The 13,886-nt window shown below is 39.0% G+C and overlaps 1 protein-coding gene across 1 annotated transcript in view; it reads left to right on the top strand.

Annotated features, from left to right (window-relative positions):
• Nucleotides 1-4,770, top strand: part of LOC145999460 (follicle cell protein 3C-1-like) — a 30,476-nt gene extending 25,706 nt beyond the window's left edge. Inside the window, exon 5 of the mRNA XM_083136422.1 lies at nt 4,590-4,770. Within this exon, the coding sequence (XP_082992548.1) occupies nt 4,590-4,700 (111 nt within the window). The 3' untranslated portion in view covers nt 4,701-4,770. The remainder of the gene's footprint in view (nt 1-4,589) is intronic.
• Nucleotides 4,771-13,886: the final 9,116 nt, after the last annotated feature.

Raw genomic sequence — 13,886 nt, 5'->3', positions numbered from 1 at the left:
TGCTTTTAGGGCAGATAGTGTAATATGTGAGCTAAACAGTAGAGTTGAATGGTGAGAAACAACTATTTCATTGTGACAATATACATTTACATTCGGTGTCAAGAATGTGAATAAAAGAGAGGTAGTGCAGCAGCCTCCTATTAGCAATAGTTAAAATATATTTATATAAGATGAGAAGAATGTGACTTTTCTGCAGAGTTTTTTTGGAAATTTGCTTCCATGTCACAATGTGGGACAAAAACTGATTCCCTTCCTACTCGTAATGCAGGGGATGATGCAGACTATTGCCCATTCTTCGGGCTGCCCATTCTTCGGGCCTCGTGATTGAAAGTCACATGTCAATGCCACCATAGTGACACCAATATCACAAATAATGCAATGAGCTCTGGCACATCTTATCTTCAATGCTGTGGCAACTGTCTCCACAGTGGCCCGTTGGTGAGTGTGGATCATGGCTTCCGCATGTTCAAATAATGGACTGCTGTTTGTCTGCCACACTCTCACACCTAATGTGGAACTGCAGACATCACAACCAGACCATTTTCTCCAACATCACATCTGGCTCGTAGATCTCAAACGAGCCATGCATGGATGTCATAACCACTTGTGCTACATGCCCACTGGTAGCAGACAACCACCTGCACTTCATCTTTCATTCACATACACACCTGTTCACCATCATGACTCAACTACTCCTGTAATGTGTGATGTGTCCTCTCTAGACCACATGACACTCAGTGAGACAACTGCCATGTAACTGCAAATGGAATAATGTCTCCATACATGCATTATGTCTGAAAATATTGCTATGTATATATTATGGGTGGAATGCAAGAAAATAATTTTAATATATTAGGATTCAAATGCTAATCACTTGATTTAAATTATCCTAATCAAATATCATTAAAAACCTAAGCCAATAAATCAGGGAAGATGGAAATGTACTGATTGGTGCCTTTGACTCATATCACAGTTACATAATAAATGCAGCACCAATTCATTTGGTTTATTTTACTTCGCTTTCTCTGATGAAGAACACCCAGACTGGGATTTGAATCTGGGACCACTGGCATCGTAGCACACTGTACTAACCACTCTAGGTTGGCTCTAGAAAAAAAACATGACTTCGCTTATATCATTAATTAAGGTGATGTTTGACAATTTCGCATCAGGCATGCATTTACACAGTGTTCCTAAAATAACAACTCATTTCTGTGAAAACATCCTTTCATGAAAGAAAAACAAACACAAATTAAATGCACAGTCCCACTAGATCTACATTCACCTCAGTTCAACATGGCCCCCCCTGCATGTCAACACAGAAACCCCACCTTTCGACACAGTCCCTAAAAACCCTTTCCAGCATTTGTGGTGTAATGTTATTCACAGCCTGAATAATTCGTCCCTTGAGTTTTTCAACAGAGTTGATCTTGACCTTGTACACTTGCGATTTGATAAAACCCCAGCCAAAAAAGTCCAAGGGTGTGAGATCTGGTGATCTTGGTGCCCATATCCATTGTGAAACCTCATCGAATCCAGCAGTCTGGAAATGTCTCGTCCAGATAATCTCTCACAATGTGAGCAAAGTGGGGAGGGGCACCATTCTGTTGGTAGAACACAGTACCCAGGATTCCGTTGGCTAGCAACTGAGGTTCCGAAAAGAGCTGAAGCATGTCCAGGTAACCATTGGATTGAATTGTGTTCTCTGCAAAGAAGAACGGGCCGTACACCCTCCCTTTCATGATCCCTAACCACACATTAACTTTCGGCGTTGCTCTTTCCCACTTCATTGTTTCATGTGGCTACCCATCTGCCCAGATACGGGTGTTATGTCGGTTCACCATCCCACAGATGTGGAATTTAGACTCATCGCTAAAGAGTGCGTTGTCCATTAGGTTTTCATTTGCAACACTGTCAAGGAGATTCGTGCACATCTCCTGCCTTGGGGCATAATCCTCGGGTTCCATGTGGTGCAGTACCTGCATATGATAGACCTTTATTTTAAGGGTATAACGCAGTATCTGCCACACATTGGTGTGGGAGATCTCTGGATGCTCCCGACTTAGCCGACGGGTAGATGCAGTAGGGCTCCTTTTGATGTTCTTGTGCGATTGGCGGATGACCTGGATGTTGAACATCGTGTCCTCCCCGTCTTCTTGAATTTGTTAATCAGGAGACGGATATTCTCCCTCGTTGGTGCCTCCTTGTGGTATTGTTGCCGAAACCTTTCCTGGATGGCTGCAAAGGTTTGACCAGCCAGTCTCCAGCAAACAATACCGGTTCTTTCTTCGATGGTGTGCATCTTTTAGTTAGATCTAAAACAAAAGACGGATGTCAGGTTTTTCCATGAAATGAGTTGTTATTTTAGAAACACCTGGTATTTAAATATCGTCGGAATGGGCACTGCTACTAAAGAAAATCCACGCATAATTTGAGAGTATGAATTTCTCCCCATGTTCCAAGTGGAAGTGTTTTTTAAAGTTTATTATTAAGCTAGATACAGTGTTTGAAAAATATGACCAATGAATATTTACAGAATCACATGTATTCCTTATGGAGAGACAACTTCAAGTTATGGCTAAACAAATTACTTTTTCTAGCGCAAATACCATCTTCAATGGATCCTCTACTTGATCATATGTTTTTTTACGCCATCAGAAGTTTGATATACACAAGAAAACAAATAAAATAATTATCCCATAAGCGGAATGCATTTCTCCTTGCCTCCTACGGCCATCCTGGCAGTGTTGCCAAACCTGATGCACATAAAAGAGCTAAATTTCATCTTAAATTGAGCTAAAGTTGACTTTCAAGGAGCTAGATTTCCGAAGGCTGGATAAAGTGCCTCCCATGGTAATTTTAGTTGTCAAAGGGGTGGGGGGTGCTGCTATTACCAGTAACTTTAAAGTGATGACAATCTATTCTTAGTTTTCACCATCTAGATCTGATGGCATCACCCATCTCCATAATCCACTGATGGTTGTATGAATCGAAAATAAGGGATTACCGGATAACAACATTGTCATCTTCACCTAAGTGAAGGTGCTATATAAAAGTAGCTGGGGAGGTAAGAGGGGGTGGGATGATGCAGCCAAAATAATAAATCACATCACGTGCAAAATGTGTACGCATGGCAAAAGTGGGCCGGGGCTAGTGATGGCATCATAGTAGGGCAGCAGGTGGGTGCCACAGTTCACAATCAAATGAGTGCACAAGAGAGCCAGATCTGCCCCAAAAAGATCTAAATTGGCAACATTGCTCCCAGCTGCCTCAGAGAGAAGGACCTAGGGAAAATTGTCTCTCTCTCTCCCTTAATTTGAAGAATTTCCTGCAAAAATCCCTGTGTTAATATTCCTCGCAGTTTTAATGTTATAAGCAATGAAGTTTAGGGTTGCATAACTTTCTGACCAATCTATAACAACTAAAATTTTTAATACTTACATTTCCATTAGATTTTATTGAAGCAACTCTCATCATAAACAGTCTTCAAAGAACTGGTTTCTTCCACATAAGGTGTGTTCTTAAACTCCAGCCAGTGTCTTACGAAAATGGTCACAGGAAATGTCATTTTGAAGTCACTATCGAAGTTGTAGTTTACAAACAACGTGGTGGATCATCTGCTTGACTCCTGAGCTGATGTTGGATGCAATTGTTGGGGCTGCATGTTTAACAGCAGCTGATCGCTTTTGGAAGTAATATTTGGTGTAAATGGCACTAAACCTTACCTCTTTATAAAGTTAGTCACTTCACTATAGCTCGGCTACATTAATCATGTGGTGAGAATAGCAAGAAATTAACAGAAAATTTTGATAATTTTAGAAATTGGCACCGAAATTAACCAAAACAATAAACAAATAGCTTTATGCCATAATACATATTGAAAATAATTATTTTTGTAGTATTTTTATTGTATAAAAGTAAAGTTCCCCATGCCCATAGCACTATGCCATGAAGGCACATTTAGGGGATGTGTGCCCCACACATTCTCGATCTCGGCCATTTTGGAGGTGATGTGATCAGCACCATGCCCAGTTACCTTTACCTCCTCCCCAGCAGATACCCATTGATTTGAGGCTGGGTGACCCCCAGAGCTGCTTTATGCAGGGAGAAGGCCAGAAATATTCAGACCTTAACCCGGGAATCGAACCTGGGTCTCCCACGTGGCAGTCAGACACCCTACCAACTAGATCACCATGGCTAATTTTTATTGTATGGCAAATTTAATTTAGTACCAACTAATAACATTGAATTAAGGTAAGTGAAGTAGCTTTAAAAACTATTTCACAAGAAAAAAACTATTATTTCTTCTACATTCGGCCATTCCACCCATCACCCCATCTTCCCCTCACTCCGTAGCTGCACCTCTTCTTATTTTTCAAGAATATTAATTCAGAAAGTTTAGTTTCAGATGAAGTGAGATGAGGGAGGCCAGTTTTTTGTGCCGAGCCCTGTAGTTTATGGTCCAATTCTAGAATGTCATAATCATAGCAACCATCGTGTTATGATCACAGCTATCAAATGTTAGTTAAAACTGTTGATAGTATGATATTTTCAACATGTTACCATTGATTTCCCTCTGTATTTTTCAGGCTGCATTATATCATCAGACATGTGATAACCACTGGAAATACTCAGGAGTCACGGCACCATTTCCCTTCTGCTGTTTCTTAGGATTTCCTGTTCCTTGTAAAAAGCAGTAGATTACATCCACATAAATGTAAAAGTTTCAAGTTACATTGATGTTATTACTAACTAGATATATATGTAGTATCAAGGCAATAAATTTTTAAGTGAAATAATACTTTATGTAATCTACAAAATATTATCGCCTAGTCGTAAGTAGCAACAAGGCTGAGGACAAACTAGCAAGATATGTATGGAAACATGCCGAAAAAGTCTTCAAATATGCAAGATAGATTTCTGCTCCTGTCCTGGCATGCTTGTCTTTGCCTTGCAGTAATGAATTTGGGAACCCACCTGGCATCTTTAGGTGCTTGTGCACAATGAGCTGCAGGGCATGTGATTCTAGTGAGTCCCATGGCGACTTTCAAACAAGAAAGTAAGTGTAGCAACATTGTATTAGTGGTTACAAACATGTACAGATCCACTTCATTTTTCAACATAGTCACCATTACTTTCCAAGCACTTTCTGTACCGTGGAACAAGCTTTTTTCTACCCTCTGCATACAAGTTTGCAGCCTGGGAGTTCAGGCAATTCAACACAACCATTTTCAACACCTCAGTTTCTTCAAATCAATGAGATGAAAGACACTTTTTTAGGTGCAGGAAGAGGTGAAAGTCACTTTGTATGGACTGTACGAAGGGTGATCAAAAATTCCCATCCAAACTTCTGAATCGTCTGGACAGTGAGGGCAGCAGTGTGTGTGTGGTCTGGCATTGTCATGGAGAAGCACAATTCCTGAATGTAGCATTCAACGTTGTCGGTTTTGTCTGAGTTTGCATAGTGTTTCACGGTACGCTTGCGATGTGATTGTTTTTCACACAAAATCCACCGAAAGCACACCCCGTTGGTCACAGAACACAGTTGCCATGATTTTTCGTGCAGACAGAGTTTGTTTGAACTTTTTCGCCTTCGGTGAATTTGAATGATGCCACTGCATCGATTATTGTTTGGACTCAAAGTTGACGTCAGAAATCCACGTCTCGTCACCTGTAACAATGTGGTTAAAAAATTCATCACCCTCTCTGTCATAGCGATCCAAAAAATGCACGTGTCGATGTCTGTCGGTTCGTTTCGTAAACGTCTGTCAACATTTTAGGGACCTATCTGGCACACAATTTCTGATATCCTAATGTGTCTGTAGCAATATGGAACATGGTGAAACATCATGCTGAGAGAGCTAATGGTGAAGCGACGATTTTTATGCACTTTTGCATTCACACATTTCACTAGGTTGTCGGTCTGAATTTGTACAGCCTTCTTTGAATGCATGACACCATTGCCCTACCTTTCCTTCACTCATTTCACTGTCACCATACACTTCACACAATTCTCGGTGAATTTCAGCAGCATTTTGACCTTTGGTGTGAAGAAATCAAATCATAGAACGGACTTCGCACCTGGTGGGATTGTGTATGCACCCAGCCATTTTAACATGCTCTAACACACATGATAACAAACAGCTGACTAACGAAACTATGGTTGCTGGATCGCCAATGGACTAAAGTCAGAATTACGAACCTTACGACCCTATGTAAACAAACCGTCTCACTTCCGAGTAATGTATCACTCTGCATCAGCTGTTCGTGAATGGCGCAGCCTCGTAACAGGTAAAAACGTAATCCTATTTTAACTGATAGATCTACACATTGAAGTATAAGAAATTTTCGAGAAGTGATTAAATATGTGTTCTTGTTGAAGAATGAACATATTCTTCTATGCCAAAAGTTCCTTTATCTAATACTGGGTTAACTCCTCTCTCAGCATGGCAGCGCCAAAGTAAAACTTACAAGAGAAGAGAATCGTTCCACTAAATTCAAGCACAGCCTACTGGATCCCGTTCAAGCGAGCAACCGGAATCCAGCAGGCGGTGAATTCAAGCTTTTAGGTTTTGTTGCTGCCCCTTCCACCAAATTATTGCCCAATGTTGTTGACATAGAGTATTGTTTTCTCCTTTGTTCCACAAATATACCACCAGTTTTAGCGGAAGCTAAACAAATTTAAGGAGAGGAATAAAAAGGGATTGTATGTCTTTCTTTCTGTTTCTCGTGCACTGGAAAACAAGAAAACGATAATAAGCACATTATTTACAAACGTCTCATGCAAGTAATGTATTTTCTTACCTTGATCAGCAGTTCCTTTGTGAACTGGAGGCATTTTCCACCCTTGACAATAATATCATTCTTGTCAATGCCGTCTGACAAATTTGCTTCCCAAAAACAAACTCAATGTGCCACAAGAGGCAATGTAACGTCGACTGCTAAAATTGGGGAGATTGTCATCATTACTATTAACATCTGCCAATATATTCACCAGAATGGACATTTCTTTGATTGAAAAGATACGAATGCACCTTGGACCATATTGTGCTTATCTCAAAATTAGTGTATTTTCTATATACGAGCAACAACGTGTTTCTTAGTGAGACTCACAACTTGACCGGCCGTTTTTCTTTCTTTCACCAGACTGAAAACACAAGATACAGACACACAACTACACTCAGACACTAACTTCACTGCTTTCTCAGGATACCACCGACAGTGTCACATAAACAACCCGCTTCTCGCCACTTTTCAAACTGCTGTATTTCCGAAAGAAACTCGGAGAACACTGAGACTTTCCTGCATGCATGGAAGTCGCCATCTTCGAAACTGTCTCTATTTTCTTGCTGCTCATGTAATCGGTTGTAATTTATACAATCATCTTGTATTATTATTATAAACAGAAGCCTTTAATGAAAATATATTTTAAAATGTACAATCCAATGTAATTTACACGTTTTTCTTGCATTAGTGTACTTTTATAGAACGGATTACATGCTGCGGAAGAAATCTGCTATTAGGCTGTTGCCAACCTCAATACTTCTCACTAAGTCAAGTACAAAAACGGAAGTGATATGTCGAATGTCAGCATACGATAGTGTGATTTCACATTGTCAGTGAGGACGATGCTGCGCTGGAGGGGGTCACACAGGAGCATATCTATTATCCAGAGGTGTTCACCAATAAGATGGTGACATCATGAAGGCATCATCACACTTCGGAATACTTTTGCAGGTGAAGGAAGAAGGGCAAAGACAGACCGTGAAGGTGGGGGAGGTTGATTGAAAATGAACACCTCTCAACAAGAGAGAAGAAAAATGTGACAATATTTAAAAATTCACCCCCAAATATGCATTTTATTTTTTTATATGTAGGGTACAATAAAATGTGACTGCCTCAAATATTTCTGTATTTTACAGTCTTTTTACCCCCACTTTTTTGCCAGCAACAATGCATCACTAAGTTGCTATTTTACATTCCCTTGGTGTGTGTGTGCTGCATCATCCAGCACTTTTGAATGGGGTGAAAAGGGCATATGAGTGGTTTTTTTGGATGATTGAACTTTAGAGACATTCAAGGACACACTGGAGGATACTGGAATGTGACATTGAGGTGTAGATCAACCACGTTGTGAAATGCACATTTGTCATTAGGTACCGGGACGACGAAAACGATTCAAGGATAGGTGATATTTGAATTCCAAATTAGTTATTTTCATTCTTTTTCTCTAATTAATAATTATTAATTTAGTCAATCAAATCATATGAATTAGCTTACTTTCATTATATATAATAATAAATCATAACACTTTTAAACACCAAATAAATTGAATCAAGAAATCCAGGTTTTAAAACGTAATCTATCTTAATGTGTCACATTCTTCTAGGGAGGTTCTTTTTTAGTAAATGAAAAGAGAAAAATTATGCCTTTGGTGCGGAAGCCTCCTTACCTCCTGGTGGATAAGATGTAAATTTTGTATTTGATTATTGTTATTTCCTGTTGCTTTTCTTCCACTTTTGGCTAATCCCGACGATGAGGATGAGTGAGTGATCATTAGATGAAACTGATGAAGGAACACTCACAAATAACACCCCTGCCAGGATTCGAACCAGGGAACTTTGGTAGCGAGTCCGAAAGTCGGCCACGAGGCAAGATGTACATTTTGATTTTTCATTTTTTACACAGTACATTTACATCCAACACTGCTTATCCCGCAACGGTTGGCAAATGGAATATCTTTATACCTTGTAGGCTATGTGAATTATTTTATTTTCATAGGTTGGCAACACTGTTAGCGTACATGTTTGTGTTTACAGAAGGTCTTAAGTTCTATGATTTTCATTGTAAGTGTTAATACTGCGCACACGCGATCCGATCACTGTTGCCAGTCAGTTCTTATAAAAGATCAGCCCTTTTTGCACCGTCAGTACCACTTTCCTTTTGGAACTTGTCCCCTTCTATATTTCCACCCTACCACCCAGTAGTATACTGCTTTTTTTACTCACACACACTGCCTGTGAATCTCTGTGGAGGTCACAAACTCTTTCAACAGAAATCTTGTCACCTAGCACTGCCATTGATGATCATTCTCCACGCTGCCTCCTCGTGCCCAGACAGTGACAGGAGAATGGTGATACATGTTGTACAGGGAGTGCATGCACCCTTCTGTCCAGTGCTGCTAATAGGTGGCAAACTGATGACTGTCATGACCAGTCCTGGTTGTAGGTTGTAGATTGCCATAAATTCATTATGGTAAGCCCCTCATATCTGTCTACAAGAAGTAACACTTCAAATTTGCAAAATACGTATTATACAGGGTGTTCCATTTACAACGCAACCCGGAGTTTGGGATAGTACAACTTTTGCACCGGAAGTGGTACACATATAATCCTTATACCAACTTGAAGCCTTGTTCATGCATATATTTTTTAACTGGGGAACGGAACAATGATTGTATTTCATTAGTGTCAACGCAGTGTTGCCAGATGTAACAGGAAGGGTAAAATATTTATTTTACAAAGCATGAAAAATGGCACATAACACACACGTACGAACATGCTGTCAGTAATTTTCATGCTTTGTAAAAAATTTAATTTACACTTCCCGCTACATCTGGCGACACTGCAATGACACTAATGAAATACAAATCATTGTTCCCCGGTTTAAAAATATATGCATGAACAAGGCTTTAATTTGGTATAAGGATTATATGTGTACCACTTCCGGTTCAAAAGTTGTACTATCCCCAACACCTGGTTGCATTTTAAATGGAACACCCAGTATTAAAATATTATAGTAGGGGTGGGCAGATATGACATTTTGGCCGATACCAATAAAGTACCGATATAAAATTTACCGATATCGATAACCAACATTCTGCAGATCCAATATAAAGTTCCAAAGTGTTCTTGAAGGACCTAAATGGTTTATTGACCTTCTTAATAAATGTGTGTTTCGAGGTGACTGCAGTGCAAAAGAAGCTGCATGTTTAGATATTTACTTTTTGAAAAAGTAGGGCATGGAAAATTACAACAAAATGGCAAAATTTTGCACTAAATAATAAGATATTTATAGATGTATTGGATCAGTAAAATATTCAGTAATTTTACCGATAAACCGATATGCCTATATTAGCTGATAACAATAGATAACCGATTAATCTGTCCAATCCCTAATTTATAGCATGGGTGCCAATTCTATTCCATGCTGGTAAAATACTTTTTTAAAGCCTCTTCGCTTCTTGGCTGGTCTTCTATAAACAAATGTGACATGACGTGCACATGGTGAATAACATGAAATCAGAGAACAAAACATGGCTCTCCGACAGTAATATTTACATTTTTCAACATTTCAAAGCCAGGGTTCAAGAAATGTTTTCATAACTAGGCACCTTTGTCAATGCAATATTTGTTGTTACTAAGTTAAAAAAAAACTGACCAGCTCACTGAAAAATTATCATGTGCCCTCAAAATGCAATAATGAAAACAAATAAAACCACAAATATTGGTCATGATCATGAAAATATACTGACTTAACAATATTTTTTCAAACTGACAAATTAGAGACCAAGATTTAAAAAAACTGACTTTTACTGACTGTTTCCACCCCTGGAAATGCCATATGACACTTTTGTAGATTCTAAATATTTCTGAAGTTATACACATGGATCATTTTAACACTGTAACGACGGATGGGTCTTTTAGGCCCTGTTTCAATTTTTATACCTGTCTAATTTTTTAATAATGGAAATGAATGTGTTCTCCTTCCGTGACTTTTCGTCAATTTCGAAGGCCTTTGAAATCATTTATTGTAATCTTTGGTTATTTTTTAAGTTTGGTCAGAAAATGTATTACTCGCGTTGTGGACGGACTGGTCCTTTAGGCCCGATTTTAATTTTTAAATATATAGGCCTATTTTTTCTACTGCAGAAATATCTCTCTTCGCCTCTGTGACTTTTCAAGGCTAGTCACAACCTTGAAAAGCGTATTCCTGGACCCCGTGGCTGAGTGGTTAGCACATCGCATTGTGACGTCAATGGTCCCGGGTTCAAATCCCCCTCGGCAAGGTTCTTTGTAAATGTCCATTCATCAATTTCATCATTTCATCACTGATCCCCATCTTCGCAAATTAGCCAAGAGGCACAAACCACGAAGTAAAATAAAACAAATCAATCAATTGAAATCGTATACAGTACCCTTTGCCTGTTCAGTTTACCCAGGAAAAACAAATATCCTAAGTTGCAGACGAATACTGCAGAAAAGCATTTTTTTTATTGTCAACAATAGTCTGCATAACCATTGTTGGTTATTTCAGTTTGCTGGTTTCAAAGTACAGGTGCTGCAATTTTCCGGAACTTTCTGAACGAATCTGCATGCACACTTTGTTTGGTGCAGAGCATCTGTGTAGTTTCGACGACGAATTTGTTCGTTCTCACGAGTTCTTGTGTATAATTGAAGAAATACAATGGCTCACGTACCAAATACACGAAGGCTTAGGTCTCGTGTCTCGTCTCCAGATAAGCTCGAACCTATAAGAGATGTATTCGAGACTTGGACTGTTTACCTCCGAGAAGCGTACATTCCTGATTGCATCATGACTGTATACGAACAACTGGTCAATTTTAGAGGGCGATGCCATTTTAGACAGTGCATGACGTCGAGATCTGGTCAATACGGAATCAAGCTGTGGCTGATTTGTGATTCTCAAACAGCTTCTGTTTTGAAGGCTCAAATCTACAAAGGAAAGGAAGCTGGAGTATAGGGAGAAAAATCAAGTAGAGAGAGTAGTGATGGAAATCGAAGGTAGTGGAAGAAACATCACGTGCCATAATTTATTCATGAGTGTATCTCTTGCAAGGGATCTACTTGCCAAGAAACTTACTCTGATCGGCACGATGTGAAAGAACAAAGGAGAGCTGCCGCCAGAGTTTACTGCCACAAAAGTGAGTGTGTTGCTCCACTTTGGATTTCAAGATGATCTAATGATAGCATCATATTGCCCTAAGAAGAACAAGGTGGTGATTCTACTTTCAACTTCCATGAACAGCCGAAAATCGACGCTTCCACAGCACAGCTAATAACACAAAATGGTACGAAACTACAGTGTGGAACGAAAAGCTCGGGGATGGCCATGGTTATATTTCATGACATGATCGACTTCAGTGCACTAAATGCATTTGTTTTGTACCAAACAGTACATCCGTAAGAATTTGGAGCCAAATCGGGTAGATGTAGAAGGTTCTTGCAGTACCTGGGAAAGGAGCTCAGTGGCAAACTAGTAATGGACGAGCAAACCAACGGATGTTCAAATGAAGAGCAAGGTGTACAGAAGAAATCCAGAAGGAGGTGTTATATTTGTCCATCAAAAATCGATCGGAAAACAAGAACAGTGTGCTCGAAATGTATGCAAACGTTTGTACTCAGCATTCACGTGTTCTATGTAACACATGTTAGTCGATGTTGTAATTTATTCTTGACAAAAAGTAGATAATAAAAATATAAATTCTTACAAATCATTAATGATAACTGGACGTATGATAAAAATGTTCCAAATGTAAGAAAACTATTATAATCAAAACTCAAGGGTTTCTTTATAACAAATGTTATTCAATGTTTAAATTTCTTTTGTAAAACATGTTACATATTAGAAACATGTAAATGGTTAAATGTCATTAATAAATAACCTGAAACATTATATTCAGTCATTGATATAAATTAGAAAATTTGAACGCCTGAAATAAAAGTATTATATTTTCCCGGGTCGAATAGAAACGATCCGACAATAACGTATAGTCATTGAAGCCGTCGTTATAGTGTTAATGAGTTTTACACCAACAGTGTGTGGAAAAAGTGGATTTCATGATTTAATACAGGGTTCTCCAAAAGTCCTTCCCACATTTTAATTCACAATAACTTTGTAACGAACAAGACATTTCAGTGAAATAAAGTTTGTACTGCATAGCACTCTTTAAAGTTTTACCTGGCGACACTGTATGTTGGGAGGATCACGTGACTACGAGCAATCAGGTGATTTCAAGATGGCATCGATTCAGGAGATGTGTGTTATGCATAGCGCAAATCGTGCATTCTGGTGTTTGAATTCCAAATCCACGACAGAGATAGCCCAAAAGTGAATGTGTGGTGCATTGTTCAATGGATTGCCCTAATTGGGCCTTTCTTCTTCGAGGAAGATACTGTGATGGGTGCTACCTACCTCAACGTGTTGCAGATGTTTCTCTTTCCCCATCTGGTTGCACTTGGTATCAATGATGATATGCACTTTCAGCAAGACAGGGCCCTGTTCCCCATTTCACTCTTGCAGTCAGAAACTTCCTGGATAAGGAATTCAGAGGCAGGTGGATTGGACGCAGCAACCCACATCATGGCTCACAAGGTCACCAGACCTGCTCTGTGTGACTTTTGGCTGTAGGGATGTGTCAATACAGAAGTGTACATGGAAAAGCCAAGAGATCTGGATGACATCAAAGTAAAGCACACTCTTCGATCAATAAAATTCAAGTATAATTCCCGGTTTTCAAGGCGAACTTTCCAAAAATTCAAGGGTACAAGATGTCTTCTCTACTTCAACCTTATGTATTACAGCCTCTCGCCACCCACATGCAGACACACATATTTAACAATATAAAAGGTCTGTGCGACTCCAATGTATCCAAATTCAATTCAATTAAACGGTATATATATTTAAAATATTTAATTCAAGGTGTGGAGTTTACATTTGCCATTTCACATACTGGGACTTGAAATACATCAACAAACACAAGTCACAAATGTTACGGGATATATTAATCTACGAAAAAATTTTACTTCTATAAGAATTTCAAACTCAAATATACCTAATCAGCTTTAAGATTTCTTATCCTGCAA

The sequence above is a fragment of the Lepisma saccharinum genome, chromosome 15 (genome assembly GCF_977018435.1).
Source record: "Lepisma saccharinum chromosome 15, izLepSacc3.1, whole genome shotgun sequence".
Classification (NCBI taxonomy): Eukaryota; Metazoa; Arthropoda; class Insecta; order Zygentoma; family Lepismatidae; genus Lepisma; species Lepisma saccharinum.
The sequence above is the reverse complement of the archived record's forward strand: the minus strand, read 5'-3'. Positions and strand labels throughout refer to the sequence as shown.